This window comes from Trachurus trachurus, assembly GCF_905171665.1.
Source record: "Trachurus trachurus genome assembly, chromosome: 3".
In the NCBI taxonomy this organism is placed as follows: Eukaryota; Metazoa; Chordata; class Actinopteri; order Carangiformes; family Carangidae; genus Trachurus; species Trachurus trachurus.
The window spans coordinates 12,041,361-12,062,694 of NC_139893.1; the positions used below are offsets into that span (position 1 = coordinate 12,041,361).

General features: G+C 39.0%; 1 protein-coding gene and 1 long non-coding RNA gene across 2 annotated transcripts in view; one reads left to right on the forward strand and one right to left on the reverse strand.

Moving 5' to 3' along the window:
• tcf12 (transcription factor 12) overlaps positions 1 to 16,811 on the reverse strand; it is a 91,411-nt gene extending 74,600 nt beyond the window's left edge. Inside the window, exons 1-4 of the mRNA XM_084000691.1 lie at positions 16,646 to 16,811; positions 15,622 to 15,710; positions 15,323 to 15,395; positions 5,294 to 5,367 (exon numbers count right to left, since the gene is read on the reverse strand). Of these exons, the coding sequence (XP_083856817.1) occupies positions 5,294 to 5,367; positions 15,323 to 15,395; positions 15,622 to 15,693 (219 nt within the window). The 5' untranslated portion in view covers positions 15,694 to 15,710; positions 16,646 to 16,811. The remainder of the gene's footprint in view (positions 1 to 5,293; positions 5,368 to 15,322; positions 15,396 to 15,621; positions 15,711 to 16,645) is intronic.
• Positions 16,812 to 18,051: 1,240 nt separating this feature from the next.
• LOC311004501 lies at positions 18,052 to 19,468 on the forward strand. Its single transcript, XR_014596311.1, has 3 exons — positions 18,052 to 18,124; positions 18,207 to 18,309; positions 19,132 to 19,468. It is a non-coding gene; the product is annotated as an uncharacterized lncRNA (long non-coding RNA).
• Positions 19,469 to 21,334: the final 1,866 nt, after the last annotated feature.

Below are 21,334 nucleotides of genomic sequence, written 5' to 3' on the forward strand. Positions count from 1 at the left end.
CACACACACACACAAACTTACACACACAGCTAACCTCAGCAAGCACAAACCATTTCCTCTCTCCTACTGCAAAACAAGGAAAATACTTCAAACTGAACACTTGGTTAGAACAGTTTAACATTTTTGGGATGTAATCGTTTTCAAGCAGTGGTTTAATGTGCAGCTTTCTACCCTGTCCATTAAATATGAATATATTAGCTTAGTTTATCTTGGCATAAAGCATGGAGGCAGGGGGTTCTGGACATTGATAAACATCTGATGATAAAAATCTGTACAAAAAAATGTAAGAAGAAATAATAAACTACATGAAACATGTTGGTTAGAGAGCTTTGGAGCTATAGCTGTTTCCCACTGAATAGTCCTCAAATTAATGGACAGATATGAGAGTGGCATTGATCTTATCATGCAAGCCAGTTTGCAAGAAAGGGATTTCCATACAATGATGAATCTTATTAAGAATATGGTGCTAATGAACATTTCTAAGTCTTCTATAATGGTCACAGCTGCGACTGTGGAGCAGGAAAAGGTCAGTGGAGGAGGTTAGTAGAGCAGGAAAAGGAGGCAGAGCGATAATGGTCAATCCAGACTCACTGTGCACGTTTCTGTGTCAATGCTACCACACTGCCTTCGCTCCTCTGGGACTGTTAGATCATCAATCACAGATCCTTCATCATCCCCAAACACTGGTGGCCTACATCTATCCTAAGACACTAACACACGCTGTCATCGCTGCCACGGGGCTACATTAGCACTCCTGGCTAAATAACTGTCGGATCACCGTGGCAGCAGGCGGACCTGAGCTCACACCTTGTCCCCCCAATCACACGACCCGCCGCAGCGTTTTAAAAAGTCGTCTCTCCCCGACACTTTGTCCTGCATCCCAGGTGAACGTGTGGCTGCATGTGGCAGCTCGGGGAAGTCATGATATGGTCGTGATGGATGCGCGTGGGGTCGAGTATCAAGTCGGGGGCAGGGCATTAGGGAAGTGGGGGTTGTTGTGCGGTGGCGGTGGGCACAGCCCTGACTGTCAGACCGCCAGCCTACAGCCACAGCTGCCCAGGATGCAGCGGCTGGCTGGGAGCCAAGGTCAGCACGGCGGGGCTCGGGAGTGTTCACAGTCGACTGATCACACACTCGTAGCACACCAGCTCAAACAAGCTCAGGGACAAGGCTGAATTCCCTTTGTAACTGACTGAAAGATGAAGCACTGAGGATTTCTTCCAAGAGCCTTGGACCGGCACTGTGAACACAGCGCAGATTGGGACATTTCAACAGATAGCTCTCACTTTGATCAATTATCAAATTTGTTTAACAAAGTAATGAATTGAAACTTGTCACTCTGAAACACATTTTATCTCCATGGGCAAGGTTTCACCTCAGAGCACTCAACACTACAGTTACCACAGCTTGGCTACACAGGAGACATCTTCAAATCTCAGGAACATAATAATTTCTGCAAACACAAGGGCAAAGTGGACTTAGAGAAGTTGTATTGATCTCTTCAGTAAGTGTTTTTAATCAAGGCCAAATCATGTCTCTTAGTTTGTTAGTGCTGTTGTAACGGCCAGTCGTCCTCGCTACAGTACTGTAGGTATCTCCAAGTCCACATTTCGCAGCACAACCATAGACTGTAAAAAGAAGAGCACAACCAATAACGTCTCTGGCACAACCCACTCAGATTCAAGATGATAAACGATATCAGCCCCACTGTCATGGCTCAGAGTAAAGTTGTTCTACAGTTGAAGTCACTAATAGATGGACCTAAGCCTGGACATGGACCCAGATGTCGTCCAATATTAAATTTTGAGCATTTGTGCAAACAGCTCTGCTCTTCTGGCTTTTACGGCTCTGGTCCCTTAAGACTCAAAGTAAGTGAGCTTCAAACGGGAGAGAGACGGGATGAGGACGGTTGGAGAAACAAGAGGAAAAGTTGGGGAGTAGTACTTCAGCTATTTGGGGGTTGTTGTGTAACTGGACCTGTAGGGTTTCAACTAAACCTGCACGACATGAGCAAAATGTCCCATGTGCGATGACAATGTTCAGTATTGTGATGACGATATGACTTGAAATAAATAAGCCAGAAAGTGTGCATATTTAACCATACAGTTCCTGAGTCTTTCTGCTTAAATAGGTAACCTGAAACACTGAATAAAATAACAGAACAAATACTTCGAGCATACCATTATTGAACAAATTGTACATGAATAATCAATTGATTACACATAACATTAATTTAACCCTTTCCTGCCTTCTCTTCTTACCTAGGCCTACTTATCGCATTTTAGGCAACGTTTTGCGCTGTGTTTATCACGCATGTTCATATTGCGATGACGATGAAAATACTATTAATCTTCAGCCCTAGTTTCAACACCTCTGACTGTCAATAAGAACAGCGCACATTCATTTCTGTGCATTAGTCTGTATGGATACATCTATATTTTTTTCCCACTATGTGTAATGGTACTGCTCTGTGTGTATCATTTCATATCAGCTCATCATGCTTTTAGGAAATTACTTTCTTACTCATCTAATTTTCTCCATTTTAGCTGAACCCATTCATGACTTTACTCCATTTGCACTCACCTGGTGGATTGAATTAATTCTTAATGATTGATTTAAGCTTCATCAATAAATGATTAGCATGCATAACTGGAACACGCTACTTTTCTCTCAATCTAATCTGGTAAACCATTCACATGGTTATGGTCGTGACTCGTAACTGTGAAGTGCAAGATGAAACAATCATAAAAAAAACACAGATCATTTAACAGGTTCTTATACACCGCTGAGGTTCATATGAAATGCCACTCACTTCTTGAAGCAGAATAGACAGAATATATTTGTATAGGCTATATAAATCAAGTCTGTATCCATATAAGATGTGTGCGCAGCTGTGTGCAAGTGTGGAGAATGTGGCATATGAGTGTTCGAGTGCACGCCTTATGGAGGCGCAAACAGCTGTCTGCTGGCTGATGCTGTGCCTTGCAATGTCAGAAACACTCATTTATATGCACCTGGAGCAAAGATATCTCAAGCGTCTCTGTCTTATAATTCAAATCAAGCTGCCTATGTTACCATAGCCTGTAGATGTTCATTCGGGAAGGGCACAGAGAAATAAACAAGGTAACGCAGCCCGAGTGGCTCTGACATTTAACTGAATTCTAATAGAAAGTGACAGGAGATTGACATTAAATGAAATTCATACAGGGCATCTAGAACAACCAATGTGTGAGAGACAAACAAACAGAGGAAGAGCTGTTCACACTTGCTCACACAAGCAGTGAGATGTTCTCACTTCAACTGAACAAGAAAGGTGCAGTTAAACGTGCAGTTTTACCCGTTAATATGTTATTATTAGACAAATTCATCATTAACACTTCGATTATTTTGAGGATGACTTTCCCTCACAAAATGCTTTACACTAAAATCTTGGTTCTAAGTATTAAAACGGATATTCAATTCAATTCAAATCAATTCAAAGAACTTTATTTGTCCCTAGGGGCAATTAAGAGGCAGGTAGAGCAGCAAGCTTAAGTTAAAAAGGAATACACAAAAAAATCAAACTCAGATATCTGATTTAATGTCAATAATTTACTTACTGCTTCAAGAGAATACCTGGTCATTTTTATATGAAATTCTCATTTTCTTCCTGAACTTCAACAAAATGTCATAATACAGTCAGGTATTGAATTGCTCAGCAGCACAGAAACTGATCTTCTCAGCACAGTGCAGAATAATAAACCTCTTTTCTTTCTTTTTTTGCTTCAAAGCCATTTTATATCATAGATTATTTTGATGTACTTCAGAAAACAGTTTAAATTTGTGTAATTCTAGCAAAGGAAAGGATTTGTGTTTTTGAAATACTTTTGAAAATATGACTCTGAATGATTTGGTTCATTTCAGTTCAATTTCCCCCTCGCTGCTTCAGGGCAGAGGCAGGAGTCACGTTCCCCAGCATCCAGTCACATAGGAGCTGGTTGCCATGTTCAGTGACAAATCAAATTTACTGTAAATACATCACTATATATGATATGGATCTGCCCCAAAATGTAATGGGTTCCTCCGTGGGCCCATCCCTGGCTGCAACAAGATCAGTGTGGATTGGTTCAGGACTTTTTGCCCAAATGTGACAAATAAACGACTGTCGGTGAAAACACAACCTTGCTAGCAGAGGTAATCACAGCTACAATGATTATTCTACTAATCAATCAATTACTTGATCCATAGAAAATGAATTTGGCAACGTTGCCAATTAATTGCTATACTGCCAATTATCATTTGTTGCTCTTCCCAGCAAAAAACGATTTTTATTCTCTGGATCTGCACTGTTTCACAGTTTTATATCAATGTAAATTAAATACCTCCGGATTGTAATTTGTGCAAAACGAGACGTTTGAAAATGTCGCCTTGTGCTCTGAGACACTACTCCAACATTTTTGTAAACTCAACAATGCGTTTTAAATTAATAATAATCAATTTAATTAATTCCCATGATGAAAATAATCCTTCTCTATTGCTCTACTCCAGATATCACCTGAGGATATTTACCTCCCTACTCAGTGTTTGATGTTATGACACTGATCGCTGTTACTGTTGATCTAGAGCAAGCTCGTTCTTTGTGATTATTACTTCAGTTACATAACTGCTGAAAAATAAATATGTGAACGGTTGCCCATTAAACTGGATTTTTTTTTTTTTTTTTTACCTCTTCTCATGAAATGATTGTGACAATGTGATTTATTCTTGATAGATAAAGTGTATATCTTCTCAAAACATTATTTCCCAATCTCTTCCGGACGTATCACTGTGAAAATTAAATCACAATTATCCTTTATAATAGCAATAAAAAGAGGATTGTGTCTAAAAACTAAATTATTCCAATTTTATGGGCAACTGTCTATATGTAAATATTCAGGGACCTTTTCCATCTTATCACTGATCTCATCGGCCTTGTTGAATGTACCTCAATAGATAAAATTTGTGGTGTGTCACACAACATACGATTGAAGCTGAAATATTTAAAGAGATCTCTGTTACTAAAAAAGAAGCTCAGTTTAACAGTAATATCAAATCCCAGATAGTATAGTCTTTCATATTCAGACGGAAAAAAAACACTGCCATCAGTAAATGAACCCATCTTCCCTGTCACAGAGGAATAATGTCTACTAAAGGTCATAAGACATGACACTGTGAATGTGCCACAGTGATGTAATGATGTTGAATGTAATGTGTTAAATGGTGTGCTGTGGAGCAGAAAGGTCACTCAGAGGTGGTAAGGTGTCGGTCATCTTACCCGGGAGGACTCAAGGGAAGGGCTCGACTCGCCACCTGGGGCCCAAGAAGCTTGGTTGGTGCGCTCTTCCATACCTGTCAGCGACAGAGATTCAACAACTCAGTCTGCAAGTCCAGATCACTGATTTGGTTGAGTGTCAGTGCGGTACATCCTCATTCTCTCTCTCTCTCTCACACACACACATACACACACACACACTTTGAAGAAGTTGCGAACAACTGAGTCACAAAGACAAGGACAATCTGGTCATTAACTACACAGGCTTAAGCAGCGTCTCTGTGGTTATATTCAACAGGGGCTTCACAACACACACACACAGTCAGAGGCCAAGATCGTGAAATTCACTTCATCCTTCAGAAGTGACCTGAATAAAAGTTGGCAATGCAACAGAAGATTAAAGAGGCAGGCTCATGTTATTTCAAATGTCTGATTAATATGTCACCCAAGTACAAGCTGTAATAGTTTTTTAGATAATGTCACAATATCTCCCGTGCAAACTCACAAGATGGAGAAAAATATGATTTCAATCTCTGCTTACTTTGTTTTCCCATTTCCCAAAATATAAAGGGGAAATGGCTCATTAATATCTATGAGGATTCCGCTTCATGACATGAAAAAAATGTGGTGGTGTCATTTATTTCTGTGAATTATGGCCAAAAATGTGCATCCTTTTGTAACCCCTAACCTCAGAGTACAAAAAGAAGGAACTTACAGCCTCATGATTTGGCATTGATAAATGCCAGGCTACTTCCAAACAGCTGAGCACAGAAACTTCTACCAATTTTCTTTTTTTTTATGTTAAAGAAAGCCTCTGTTTTCAGTAGTCAAACAGAGCAGAATAACAAAACAGAAGAAATAAAATCAATAACTCCAACCAAACTGCAAAAAGCTTAGACCATCTGGCATATGTTCAAAAATATAATATCTGATCTTTAAATCTAATTTATGTGATATAGTCAGTAAAAAATATTTGATGCCTCAATTGTTCCTGCTGTTGGAGACAATATTGTGCTGCCGTAACAGCCAAACCCCGCAAACAAAACATAATTGCGGAGCAGATAAAGCATCAACATTCTCCAAGTTATTGATTGTCCCTGTTGTAATTTCATCTGTCTCCGTAAAATGTAATACCATTTGTTCATTTTCAACTTCAAATAAAAAATATATATATATCAGATTGAAAGCAATCGTGTATGCTCGGGGAAATAATGACATGAGAAGTAGCGAGCAAAACTTTTCAATATTAAACATATTCTTTCAACTTTAAAATGATCTGCACTGAGGTGTCTCCTCGCTGCAAGGTTGGACATTTAATTCAAGTGGCTGACTGAAATAAACAACTCCAACAAAAGCAGAAGTGGGATCTGCAGAGTGAAAAGTGAGGCGCTAATCACAGATCAAAAACACGTGGAGGTGTCCTCTGATTCAAAGTGTTAAAGTGCAGCTCCACATTAAGACTATAATTATGAATAAGTGTAACGCAGGTGAACTGGTTATCTTCAAGCATCAGTAAAGGTATTAATTTCACACAGAGCTCTTCTGAGATATCATAAATTAAAAACAATGGCCAATTTGAGACATGATTCATTTCGCATTTTTGAACATAAAAGTGGATCCTTACACTGCGGCATTAATGGAAATTTATTCTCAACTGTCATGCTGCCAATAGGTTATTAGTCAGAAACTTCTGTCGTTAATCTAATTATACACTTAACCAGAAAGTCAGTGACATATCTCTGACCAGAAATCACGCTCCAGTGAGCAGAGTCAAAGATGAGTTTCATCCTCACAAACATGCTGTTTTGCCGCTCGCTCACAGAGAAGATTCATTTCCTCTTCTTCGGTCTCTTTATGGGAAAAAAAAACAAGTAGTTAATTGGCCTCACTTTCGTAATCTGCCTGCGTTTGCCACTCGCATTCATGTGTTACCAACTGAGCTACGACTGCAAACTGCTATACCAACAGAGTCTAAAATTTTCTTTAGTTTGACAATACCACTGTGACATGTTGTTGCCCAACTGAGTCCTTTCACACGCTGAATGTAACAATGGTCAGTGTTTGCTCTGTGGGCCACTGGCTGTCATCTCGTCTGATTACCATCTCTTACCAGGGCTCAAGGGTCCCCTCTCTTCTCCTTGCACAGACAGCCGGCACAATAAGATTACTCACTGACACGAGAGGCTGAAGCAAAAAAAAAAAAAAAACACATACACACATACACATATACACACACAAAAATGCACTGGCTATAATGTAAAGATAACAAATTAGGAGAACTAATGCGGCTCTACTGCTGAGTCCTCAATGTTGAAAAACCCTACGACAGGAAGGAGAGCTGTGCTGTTGTTGAAAAAAAAAAGTCACGATCATTTTATTTTCACACTGAACCAAATTGGTGTGAAGGAGCATACAGTGATGGACCCATGAATTATTAACTGAGCTTTCTGGCCTCTGTAAACTCACAGTTTGGCAGAGCTACACTTTCATGTCAGTCACAATCGACCAGCAGCAGCAAGTAGCTAAAAAAGTTGACTTTATTGGCTGCATTTAGTTACAACTTTATCCATTTACTACAGTCCTGTAATAAATCCTGCATTCATAACTCATTGTTTTTGGTCATATTGGAAACTGCAAATGTATTAGTCTAATGTTTTATCTAAAATAGAAAAGATATTGGGTTTAGAACTGGAGATGGACCCTGTGTCTCTCATATTGGGCTTCCCAATCCGACGCTTAACATCAAAACATGTTGTATTCTTACTTATGCAGCGAGGAAGAATATTTTATTGTACTGTTAAAGGCTGGCAAAGAGTGGTGTTTGATCTATTGATGCCATTAGAGTACCTTACATGTATATTACATTTACAACAGACCAATTCTATAAAGTTTGGGAACCCTATTTGAACTATGTAGAGTCTGGTGTCTCTAATATCATGATGTAGGGATTTTCTTGACTGCTCACACGAATACATATGAATCTGAGCTGGTGTTCTGTTTTTGATTTGTTTGTTTTGTTCTGTTTGCTTTTTATTTCTGTGGACCATATTATGTATCCATCCTTTACTTGTAAAAGTGAAAATTTAATAAAAAATATTATTTAAACACACACTCAAGTTTGTTATCTATTTCAGAAAGCTGTTGATTTCAGTTATGTCGAAGGATGTTTGTGGACTACAGATCCACTATTATAACTATTCAGTTATAGTTACTCTGCTACATTTTTCTTCCTATAAAAACAGATAATAGTGAACTAAATTACAGTACTAGTAGGTACAGAATTTCACTGTTGGGACGACCAGACCCGACATTTTCATGTTTGGTTACATTTTGACTGTGTGCCAAAGGAAAAGGGTGGACGAAAACATAACAAAGCCTTGGATGAAAGATGGCTGCACTAGTGGGAGGCACAAGAGGGAAGTTCTCATCCTGTCTTAGTCGCTCTCGTTACTCCCACCACAACAGGAGGATCCAGTCTTTTCGTTTACTTATAACCTCACTGCTGCATAGAGCTGCAACAATAATCGATTAATCGAACAATAATCGATTATTAAATTACTCGTATTGTGATAATCTAATAATCGGTTTGAGTGGTTTTTTAAGAAAAAAAGTCCAAATTCTCTGATTTCAGCTCCTTAAATGTGAATATCTCTGGTTTCTTTGTTCCTTTATGACAATAAACTGAGTCTCTCTTTGGTTTGTGGACAAAACAAGACATTTGAGGATGTCATCTTGTGGTTTGGGGAACACTGACTGATATTTTTCAACATTTTTTTAAACATTTTATTGACCAAACAACTAATCGATTAATCGTTTAAATAATCGACAGATTAATCCATAATGAAAATAATCGTTAGTTGCAGCCCTACTACTGCACTTGCAGAGAGCAGGCCTATTAAAAATACCTCACAACTAAAAAAAAAAAAAAAAAAAAACACTCAGCTATTTTATTAGAGGCCATATTGTGGATTCACTTATATCCTTGGATGTCCTGTAAGTACGGTGACCCTTAAGCATTTTTAAAGTCTGCATGCATTAATTAAAGATGTACAGGCGAGATGACAGGATTCAGCAACTTTAAGTCATTAACATTAGCTGTACTGTTTGAGTTTTGTGTGTAAACCTGTGGGGAGAGTGTGGAGAGCTGACAGCGTAAGCACAGATGTTGGTTATAATAACTGACTGCTGAATTCTCATATAGTCTTTACATAAACAGCTACATCGATCCCCAGCTGTTAACAGTAAACCCCCATAGCTTACGCATCGCTTATGTGTGCATACATGAATGCTTCTGCTTTTATGTACGCACACATTTATCTGCTTAATTTGTTGTTTTATGATATATAGCCTAGTATTTGTGTCTTTTTATGTGTATTTCTCTTGTGAAGCACACCGAGTTGGTTTTTGTATGAAACGTGTTCTTGACATAAGCTTTTTTTCTGAGACTTGAATGAAATGAAATAACCCTGATGTAAGATCGTCTAAAAAGGGCTGAAGCGCCAGGAAGTGTCAGCCTCACAAACAGCAGGGGGGGAAAAATGTCCAAAAGTCAGCTTATTATTTGCAATTTCACAACCGCAGCTGGTTATGCTGCCTCATCTCGGGGTCCAATGAATAAGCAAGGAAAGGCAGTTCTCTCTTAGATTTAGGGTGTATTCACATGATATAATATAATGAAAGGTTTGGGTCAAAGCAACTTTCACTGTCGTGCAACTCAAACAAGCTTGTGTTACAGATTTACTGTTGTGTGAGGCGCCAGTTTGTTCATAACATGCAATTCATTTGAAGTCTAATAATAAGTTATATCTGCATTAGCTCTTTGCATTAGAGGCCATAATGTACACCTAGTTTTGTTGCCAGTCACCAGAACTTGTTTTCTCTTTACATAGCTGAATGTAAAAGTGATGATGCAGATGAAACAAATAAAACTGTCTTATCAGTGAGTGACCGTTTACTTGACTTTGTTTACTCTTCCTCGGTTGTAAAACGTCAGTGTTGAACCTAAGTACAGGTGCGAACACACCTTTAAACACAACACCATAACACACACTGTTCTCAATGGTTTACTGGCCTGTGTCTTTAATACCAATGAATACATTCAAAGCATAATGATTTTTTGTTTGTTTGTTAGTCTTTCTGATTCATGAAAATTTGATTTGTTGATGATTTGCCACAAAATACCATGAAATATGTTTAGATTTATTTATTTGAATGATGAATTGTATGGACAGAGAAATGAATTACGAATAAAACCTCTCGATACGAGAGAAATTTATGGTAAAACAGAGGCTACAGCATTGTCAGATGCCACAACAATGCTGGACATTTTCATTCTTAAAAAGAAAAATTGCTCACAATACCCAAGATCTTAATCAGGCAATACAAAGCACAACACATTTACAACAAGAGAAATACATCATCATTTAAACTGGCGAAACAAGTTTCACTCAGGACATACAATAAAGAATAACTTTCATCATTAACTCACAGACACCTTGAAATACCTTCGGACACAAAGATCAGCTTCATCTATTAGCACCTGAATCTGATTGAGGAATCTATCAAATCCAATTGCTTCTGGTATCGAACACTTCCCGCCATGCAACAACAGCCGGCAGAAAAGCTACAGGCCCAAAGAGGTTTAAAAAAAGGGGGAAAAAAAGAAAAAAGAACAAAAAAACACCCAAAAAAAACATCTGGTCCAGGCAGCATCTTGAACAAATGAGAAATGAGAAATGTCAGTTATTTAAAAACAAGTTAACCTGATTCCCAGCACACATTATTTGCTATTATTTCCTATGACCCACAATAAATGAATTATCCCTATGTGCAAAGGCCCCCTGCTCTCTACAGGAAATATTGATTCTTAAAAATAGCTGCTCTTTGAGCAAAGCTCTACTGCAGCGTGATTAGTTTACCTGCTTCCAAAAAGAACATAATTTAATAGCTCATATTGGGTTGGTGCCACATTGTTTCTTAATAGATCAAGTTCTGGTTTAAGGTTTTAATTCACATCTATGTTGGCATAAACAAATAAAAAAAACAGGTCCTAAATTCCTGGACAAAGAGGAGGTGCTCCTCTTAAAGGAGCTGGGAACTGGCTGCATGTTACTAACAGAAACAAACATGTTGTACATACGAACACATTATGATTTGTGGAGACAGACAAGGGTGAATGACAAATATAGGGTTACCGTCAATGCTTTTTTGCTTTTATTTAAACCTTTTTTGACCTATATAAAAAATAAAACAACAGTTAACAACACAAAAAAGACAGAGACCAGACCAGAGAGTATAAATGTCCATGCATGCAAAGATACACCATCTCACAGCCACTGTGATGAACAAGTAAATGTCCACACAGCCTGAAAAACGTCACCTTCTAAATGTAGACTGGGCTGTTGCTGCTTCAAAACAATGTTAACTATCTCATGCTTGCATTAAGTGTTAACAATGAATCTGTAAAGAAAGATTTGCATAATATTATCACCCTCTAACCAGAGGTGCGAACTGAATCATATCACATAGGACTGTGCTGCAGACTCTCTGTGGTTACAGGCCTCAAAGTGAAGCAGCAGTGAGGTTTTCTACAGCTGCGCCTTGTGCACACAGTTATGTTTTTGTTTTGTTTTGGGATCCATCATCGGACTGACACACTAACCTGTTCTAGCTGCCGGTCACCGCTGACAAATGTACCACTACATACATACCACTAAATGAAAATGAGCCATTTAACAGCAGTCATCATCCACTGCCCCCACTACGCCAAAGAGTCAATGGCTTCATCAAATCTGCATCATCAACACAGCTGGAGGAGAGAAATGATGAGTCTCTGTTAGAGCCACTCGGGCTATTTTTTTTTTTTTCCAATCCATCTTTCTCTGGCACACTTTTTGAAGGGTCTTGCCGGTGCCACTCTGCCTCAATTATCTGGCTATGCCCAGCTGAGATACAATAATCCAAACTCTCATTCCCTGCAATTTCCACACTTGTGTCAGCAGCACACTCACTTGCCTTATGTTCACAATCATTTATGTAGGTGCTTCCTCCTCTACCTTGAGGATCAGAGACACAGGAGCACACTTGTGGGCTGAACTGAGGAGGGATTTACCCACTACAGAGCAACAGCAGTTCAGTTTGACATCTTTATCTCTTATGTGACAAGTTTTGCGATATTGGCGTAGAAGTTAAGTGAAAAGAAAAAGAAATGTGACCACCTCTCGGTAATAGCACATTTACATTAAAAGGTATCCACACAGATGCAGACTTAGAAAGCTGATTGTTAAAAGTCATACAGTTCAAATCTGGATCAAGATCGGCCATAAAAAACACTAAACAGCCCATATAAATAACCACACAAATCAAATACAGTGTATTCATTGAAATTGTTTGGATGCAATACATGAAGTCATGCTCTACTCTGATTCACCATGTGCTGTACATTCAGACATTGGAGGCTGAAAAGCGCTGCATACCACCAGCCATAGGAATGCAACAGTCAGTGTGTTTGAGTTGAATGAGGCTAATGGCATGTCGTTCTGTTTTTAGTTCAATAAAAAGGCCAAACAAACAGGAAACTGATCACATCCTATAATAAACAGCTATCGCAGATCTTGTTTATCAGTGTTTCCCTTGAAAAAACAATGGGGGGAGAAAAAAAAACAATGTCCGCCATCATTTAAACCATTTCATATGCAAGCAGTAAATATCTTGTGCCACCAAATTATCAGATTATTATGGCTGCCTTCTATGATTAATCAGATAAAAGAAAATAGCATTTAGGCTGTTGACACTCTGAGCCTGGCAAATTTTTTTTTTTTTGGTCAATTCTAGATAGTTGATATTTGGAAAAATGATTGATACATGTGATGATGTTTGATTTTTACAGAAGACGTGGTTATTATTACACAGTTCCACACTTTACACAAGCTATAGTTGACCAGACCTTTTATAACAAATTGTAATATGATAAATAAATAAAAAAGAAATCTATCAATACAACCATTCACTTGAATTCAGCTGCGTACTGTATATTGTTAGTAATCTTGCTCAAATTTGTTTAACATTTTTGTTGGAATTGGTACAAAACAGCAGCCCCACATTTAGACTGTGTTGTGTTTCCAAAGGACAAAGCTGGTCACCAGACAACAAACAGCAATGACAATGAGCTTTGGCTGTGACACACATTTCTCCTGACAGTCTCCAATTCTTTTCTGTTCCAAACAAAAAGCACCATGCTGATGCCGGTCTATTTTGGAAGTCACGGAGTGCAAGGCCCAGCCTAAAGGTGGCTGTCCACATGACGTCCACATCTTACTTTATTAAATCATACGGCACAGAGGGAGGGGGAGCAATGCTTTCTGAATACAACACATGCCTGACATCAGTGTTTGAGATCGATCGACCCTCACTTCTAGGTAGTGTTGTGTCGTCAAAGCTGCCTGGTTTTGAGAAGTCGTGCTTGCCAACCAATGAACCTTAAAGAGTCAAGTTTCACTATGTATCATTGGTGTGTTTTAGATATGACACAACCAACAACACCCCTGGCTTGTGAAAACACTTCACCATCCACAATTAGAAAATAAACACTCAGCTACCAGTTCATTAGATATAACTGTATCATCTGATGTAATCCAGTAACAAAGCCCTGTGGTCCACCTTGTCTTTGACACTTATAGTGGTTCAGAAAGAAGTTGATCAATCGTTGTGTTGGACTGCATTGTGGTAAAATCCACATGTAGGTAAAAACATCCCTAAAGTAGGCTAATTCTTAAACAATGATTGTCTGAAATCTTTGTGTCATTGATAGATCATGAACAATGGACGTCTCAGTTTCCTTGTCATTTGTTTTACTGAAGAGAAGACACACAACATGCTCCACACTTCAATGATTAGCTATTCCTAAAATTAATCCTCACAACTCTATAGTTCATGTGTGACAGCCCTGTTCTTGTTTCTTTGTCTTTTTGTTCAGTTTCCACTCAATGTGTGTCTTTCGTTTCACAGATAACTGACTAACAACGAGGCTTTGTAGATGCACACAAAACATGCCTTCAGAAAACATAATGCTTGATTGTTGACTTTCTCTAGTAGCACATCAGACAATAGATGTTCTTCGGATTAATGTCCTGTAGCATTTACAGCTAGGAAGCGATCCAGAAGCAGGGAATCTGAACTCTTGTTATCACAACCAAACCACCCACAACATGTTTAACAATAAAGATGCTCATAGATTACCACAAAAAGAAAAAAAGAAGAAAAAAAAGAGACCAGAGAGCTGTGTGGAGACGACTGTCCAACATGTGTGTATATGACAGCAGGACTGAGCAATCATCAAACTGTTCCTCCTACATGATGAACTGAATGAGAGGTTGTTTTACAATCCCATTAATCTGTGCTGTAAGTGACTTTCAGCTCCAGTTCTTATTGTTTTCACAAGAATGTATATGAATTCATCTGGTTTTTTCAATATAGATATTTACACCCAACACACTTCACAAGAAAACCTGAGAGGAACACAGTTGTATTGTTTCTGTGAACACTTGCTGCACTGACAACAACACACCTTGATCAAAGCAGCCATAGATTGCCTGTCTTATACCTTATTCATGCATCTGACAGCAGAGTAAAATATGAATGGCATTCGCTGTATCACAACTCAATGGTAATTAGCTCGATAAAACATTTACACATGTCTATGGCCCACATTGTTGCTTTTTACTCCACAGCTTCACTACTACAGCTCTCTCCGCAACAATTCCAGGTGGGAAGCTCATGTTTCAGGCACCAGATGTGAACAACCGCGCGCAAGCGTTCACACAGAGGAGGGAAAAGAATCACATGCAAGATTGGAAACTAAGACCATTTTCCTGCAGACTCCGTTTATAAATAAACCCAAACGCCATTTATACAAAAGGTACAAGTCGGTAAACAACTGATTTTGGTGTGCAGATCTATGAGTCATGCAAGAAGGGAATAGAGAGAGAGAGAGAGTAGCCTACATATGAAAAGATTTGACAGTAAGGATCCTACCTGATGCACTGAACTGACTGCTTCCAAGTGTGGTGGGCCTGTTTTTAGCTCCACTCACAGGTGGAGAGAACATCTGAAAGCAAGAATATGGACACATGCCCACAATTAAGAGCAAATATACTCAAGGGTGTTGAGGAAATATTCAGACTGTTATCATCAAAGCAGCTCTTATCAAAGATTGCACAATAATATTAGTCATCAACAATCATCAATTAGTCATGCTTTTGTCCTCTTAAGTCCTCACGCCTCTAAGCTAATGAAATAAAATAAAAAAAGAGAGAGTGAAAAGCTGTTCCTACCGCACTAAAATCCAGCAGGTCACTTAATTCCTTGTCTGTTCCGAGAGCGGCAATCCGCTGCTGAGGATTCATCCTGGCGATCTAGAAACCTGAAGAAGACAAACAAGAGTGCATCAGGTCACATCTTTGCTGGTTTATTATTTAACGACACGGGGGGAGACGGAGAGGAGGGTAGGGGGGGCGGGGGGAGAGGACTAGAGAGCCACGGGAAATGACTGCCAGGAGAGGAGACATGCATGCATTTGTTATGGATGCATAATAATAAAACAAAAAAAAAGACAAATCACTGTGGAAAGAGTATAAAGTTAGCTCTGATGTTACAGACACTGACAGTGCTAAGTTACCTGTCACACACACTAATTCACCCAAAAAATAAATAACATGTTCACGCACATGTAGTTTTTCTGCTATGCTGCGTTCATTAACAGGAGATAATGTCGTTAATCGGAGCTCTGAATGGCCAGGACCTGCAGCAAGCAAGCAAGCAAGCAAGCAGCATCGCGGCGTTATTGCAGTGTTTCCTCCGCTGTAATAACACCACATGCTGCCTGCCGCCGCTGACACATTTCCATGACTCGCTGACGAGGATTTAAACCAATAAAAAAAGTAAATGTCAGATATTTGTGTGGCAGATTTCCCCCCCCCTCTCTACAACCACTAACACCAAAACATAACGACGGTTGCTAACGTCAGTTTAACGTTAGCTCGCTGGCTAAAAGGAGCTAACGAGCTGCTTGCCTGCAAACCAGCTGCAGCGGTTTTTTGTCCATGAAGACATGAGTAGAGACAGCCGTTCAGAAATTACACACTGGTTCAAGATAAAGTAAAACACAGATAAAAACAAATACTACAAATGACAAGTCTCAATCAATCAATAGATCAATCAGTAGTCAACCCCCCCTCCTTCTTTTGCTCAAGAGCACAAAAACGCAATGATGGGTCTTTCTCCTCAACTCCTCAACTTCTTTCACTGGTCCGAAAAGCTTCTGGTAAAGAAAAAAAAAACTCCCACTGATAATTTTACCTTTTTTTCGATTAAAATCCCGACTAGGGTGCTCTGGTGAAGACTCGCTTTCTTTGCAGTACGCCTCCAAACAGCGAAATGTGGGTTTTAAAAGGCTAATAACCTGGGGAAGATTTCCTCAATATATATATATATATCAGTTACGAGTTTCCCTTAGGCAGACATTTTTGCTTTTGCAGGAGCCTCAGCACCACGATGACACTGGTTGTTGTATCCCTCCGCCGGGCGCAGTGACACGCTGGTCCCGAGCAGCAGCGGCAGCAGCGGGAGATGCGGTGAGAGTCAGCGCCACCACCACCACCTCCTTTACCCAGTTATCTCTGCTTTATCACCGCCATCAACACCACAGCTATCTGTTTTAATGGGCGTCATAGCGCCTCTGAGTTATTGATATTTGAATACCTGCAAAATGCAAAACGGTGCATTGATTGATATTGATTCATAAAGCTGGTGTAGTCTGCTACAGGCATACCGAAAATGCAGTAACCACTACAACAAAACTATTCAACTCTATGTGATGAAGAGTATTACCCACTACAACAAATAAGGCTATATGATAGATAGATAGATAGATAGATAGATAGATAGATAGATAGATAGATAGATAGATAGATAGATAGATAGATAGATAGATAGATAGACTTTGCTAATAAATCACATTTTATGTGGTTGTTTTACAAACTTGTGTATTTCTCCAGCTGTTTCAGTTGTGTCGAACAGTGTTAGGTGATTTTACATCCTACTTTGTAATGAGTATAAGGCATGCAATTAAATATAAGTTCACAAATAGCAGGTCTGCAGATGCCATTTTACAAGTGATACATGTAAGACCTGAACTGGATTTATAAATAAGGTCACACAGCTGATCTTTATAATATCACCATACCACCATACTATAGGCCACTTAATAGGCCTATTTTCCTGCAGCCACTTACAACTTACACCATATCACTTTCCCACTGTAGGCTAATGTTTTACATAGAAAGCCATTTTAGTGTAATAAGACTCTTACACAGAAAAGACATAATGAACTGTCATTTCAATTGCATGTAATTTTTTTTTTTTTTTTATGGATGCATTTTAAATTTGCATGCGTGTTATAAAGCATTACGCAAGGCTCCACCTAGTTTGTTTGTGTCTCTGGCATTTTAACATTTAAATGCAGACAGTAGTTCTCCTCTAACTAGTATAGTTTTTGGTCAGATTCAGTGGACACGGGGGTCTACTACTAACTAACTCGCTTGCTGGGGTGTGTGCTGCAGATGAATACACAGCTGGCTCTGTGAAACAACGTGGCTCGGACGGAGCAGCACAACACTGCTGCAGCCAATCAGAGGCAGGGGGCGTAGTGCTCGTGCACAGCAGGGCAAGAACTAGAAAGACGAGGCAGAAAATGGGAGTTTTGGGGGAAAGGGGGCAGCTGGGAGCGCCGTGGATGGAGAAGTTAGAAGAAGAGATGGTGAAGAAAGCTGGCACATGGTAATAATGTTTACCTCCATAACAGTATATTGTCAAGAGGAAGAAATGGCGAAGAGAGAAAGATGTTGCTCTGTTTCTGCAGGTCGACATGTGGGTAACAGAGCCGGTGGGTCAGAGGGAGGTTTTTGTTGACTCTTTCCCCCAGAACCGCGGAGCTGCTTCTCCCTTTAATCACCCGAGCTCAGGTTTGTGAAGTCCCGGGTGTAGTCAGCCAATGTTTGGCTTTTATATGCAGGACTATATTCCTGGCAAAGGCAAAGATAGGCTACCGTCTTTGGTTCCTGGTGTCAAGGTATGGGTGCCCTGAACGGCCAAAAAGGACGAAGAAAGACCAATTTACAGTAATTTCACATGTGATCAATGACATAATATTACACGTTAACTTAAATGTAAATTATAAAAAGCTACTGATTCTTATGCAAAAAAACAAAAACCTCCAAACTAATAGGCCTATGAAATGTCCATCTTTGTCATAAGTTTCAGATATTCCTCAGGATGGCCCTCTTGCATCCTCCTATGTAAAAAATAAAATTGTTTTACTTTACAACACAATTATAATTTCTCCTATCAAAAAATCCCTATGAAATTTTCACCAGATTCTTGTTGAAGATAAAGATGAAGATGACACCAATCAGGCCCATGTTGAATTTAATGTGACCTTAGTTATGAATTGAGCATTCCTCATATTTGAAGTTAAAAGATTTGATCAGATTGGCTGTAATTTCCACTATAGTCCTGTTCAGGAATTGGATTTTCGGGATCTAGAAGTTACATCAATAACTTTTTTGTATTTATTAAGAGAATATAAGAACTGAACCAAACATAAAAAATGTTATTGTCATATTTAGGTAATCATAGAATGATTAGATGGGATTACATGGTTTATCAAAGTAAAGCATAGCCTCGAGTTAATGATAATGTCAAACTGTTGGACAACATGACATTAAATGCTTTTTTTTCTCCATCCTTCCTCCCTTGTTGTACTTAAATATTTACATTTTTTTCAGATATGCCCTTCAACACAGGACTCTGCAGCTGCTCCATTGCGTGGAACTACTTTCTCCTAGCTGCACTGGCCAGAAGCCAGACAAGAGGACTGTAGTAAAGTTCGGCTCATGTTGGCTGCCACTGTGGTTTGGCTTTAATTCAAATGTATAAAATATCACCAGATATGGTGCGTTGAACTGGTGCTTTTATGATTGATCATAAATATTATGGGGAAAACAAAGGACAGTTAAAAGGATAAAAGACAGGATAATTCTCATTTAACCTGACAGGGTGAATGAATAGAGCAATGCATAAAAAGAAACTGAGATGTTGTAATCTTTTGGTATAAAAATGTTTAATTAAGCCACTCTACAGTTTTATTTGTGTTTGAATGGTTGAGTTGAAATGGTTTCTAGGCCTGCCGTGTGGGTGTTCAGGTTGCAAAGGAAGCAAAGGAATGACTGGCAAAAGAACAACCTTCAAACTGAAACTGAAAAGAACATAAGGTCGTTCAGAGGGCATGGATATCGGCTGTACACCGCTCTCTCCTGTTATAGGCTGTGTTTATGAGATTTATATTCACGCTTGAACCTTATGAGAAACAAGTGGGGTGTAGGTGCATCACTAGGGGTTTGCCCCTCCTATCTTCTGCAGATGTGTCTTTGAATGTGCCCTGTTCCACCTACAGTAGCTTCGGTGAACTCTGTCCCAGAACCACCAACACTTTTGGCATCAGATCATCACTCACACAATAGACAGAGTATAAAAATTGCATGTTGCATGTAATTACCACCATTTATGGTGATTATATTAATCCTGTTGACATATTTGGCACAAGAGAGTTACATGAGATGACACTGTATTTAAGTAAATTTTTTAAGAAAAATCGGGGTGAGCTATCTGCTTATTAAAAAATAGGGTTGTCTCATCAAAAACAAACTGTAAACATTATTGCAGTTTGAATGTTTGAAGCTGAAGCTATAACTATAACACCACACAGGAAAGACTGTTATGGAACAGTTGTTAAAATTACATATGGCCCAATATGTACAATAACATTTTAGTTACATAACAAAATACCTCCAAGCACTGTGAAGTTTGGCAGAGGCTGCTGATAGTTACTGTTAGAGTGCTTTTACTAGTTCCAGTTTACAGTGCAGCTGTGAAGGACAGCATTTTTTTATTTGGCAACATAAACGTTAAACTTAAAAATCAAAACCATCAAGTAGGACATTAATAATTTATCTGTAGGGAGGTTTTCTCATAGACTGAAAAATGAATCTATGGGAGACACCTCCGCCCTGTATTATTAATTCCAGACTGCCACCTGTTGGACAAACTGAGATTATCCAAACTTCTCCAGATGTTCTTCACTGAATGAAAATATTCAGAGAGGGAGATAAAAATACATTTATCGTGGTTTTATTTATTTCACAGATATTGCAAATAAAGAATTGAGTTAACCACTTTGAATGCTGAAATACTATTGCATGTATTATCATTGTCAGGGAGAGAGAAATTTAGCTGATCTTTGTCAACAAATCCCAGTGAGAAAATCATGGCAGGCTGCAGTAGAGCTACACTCATTGCTGAAAACAATTAAAGTGCCCTTACTATAAAACAAAAACACTTGATCAAGGACATTTTAATGAAAATGCAAATAAATGATCCAAAAAATTAAAATAAAAATAGATAAAAATGAGAATAAGAAACACTTTGTACTGTTTCATATCTCTTTTGGGGTTATTTATTTCTTTAAATTGTCTCTTTTCTACTTATTTTTGTCTCTGTTTGCTTCTGCAGTTGTTTTCACGTTTTGTTCTGTGGTATTTCAGTTCCTGTTCTGCATCAGCTTGAGTCGTTGAGGAGTGTGTTTTGCCATTGTCTTGTAGTTGTTTCCACATCTTTGGGGTCATTTTGTGTTTCTTGGTGGTCATTTGACTATAACCAGTCACTCCAACCTGGCCCTGTGCACATTGGCCTGTTCACTAATCCGTCAGTGGATGCAGCAGTCTCTCCTCCTCTACCCACTCTACTCCTCGACGATTAAAAGCCCTGAAAACCACACTTCCCCAGGAAGCTATGCGACAAAGTCAGTGCACGCTTGTGTTTGGCTGTCACATTCACCAATTACAGGAGGAGCAGACTGTTGGTCGGTGCACTACAGACAACAACTCAGAAATGGTGGCTGTAGTAGACCAGTGTTTTTCAAGTGACATTATC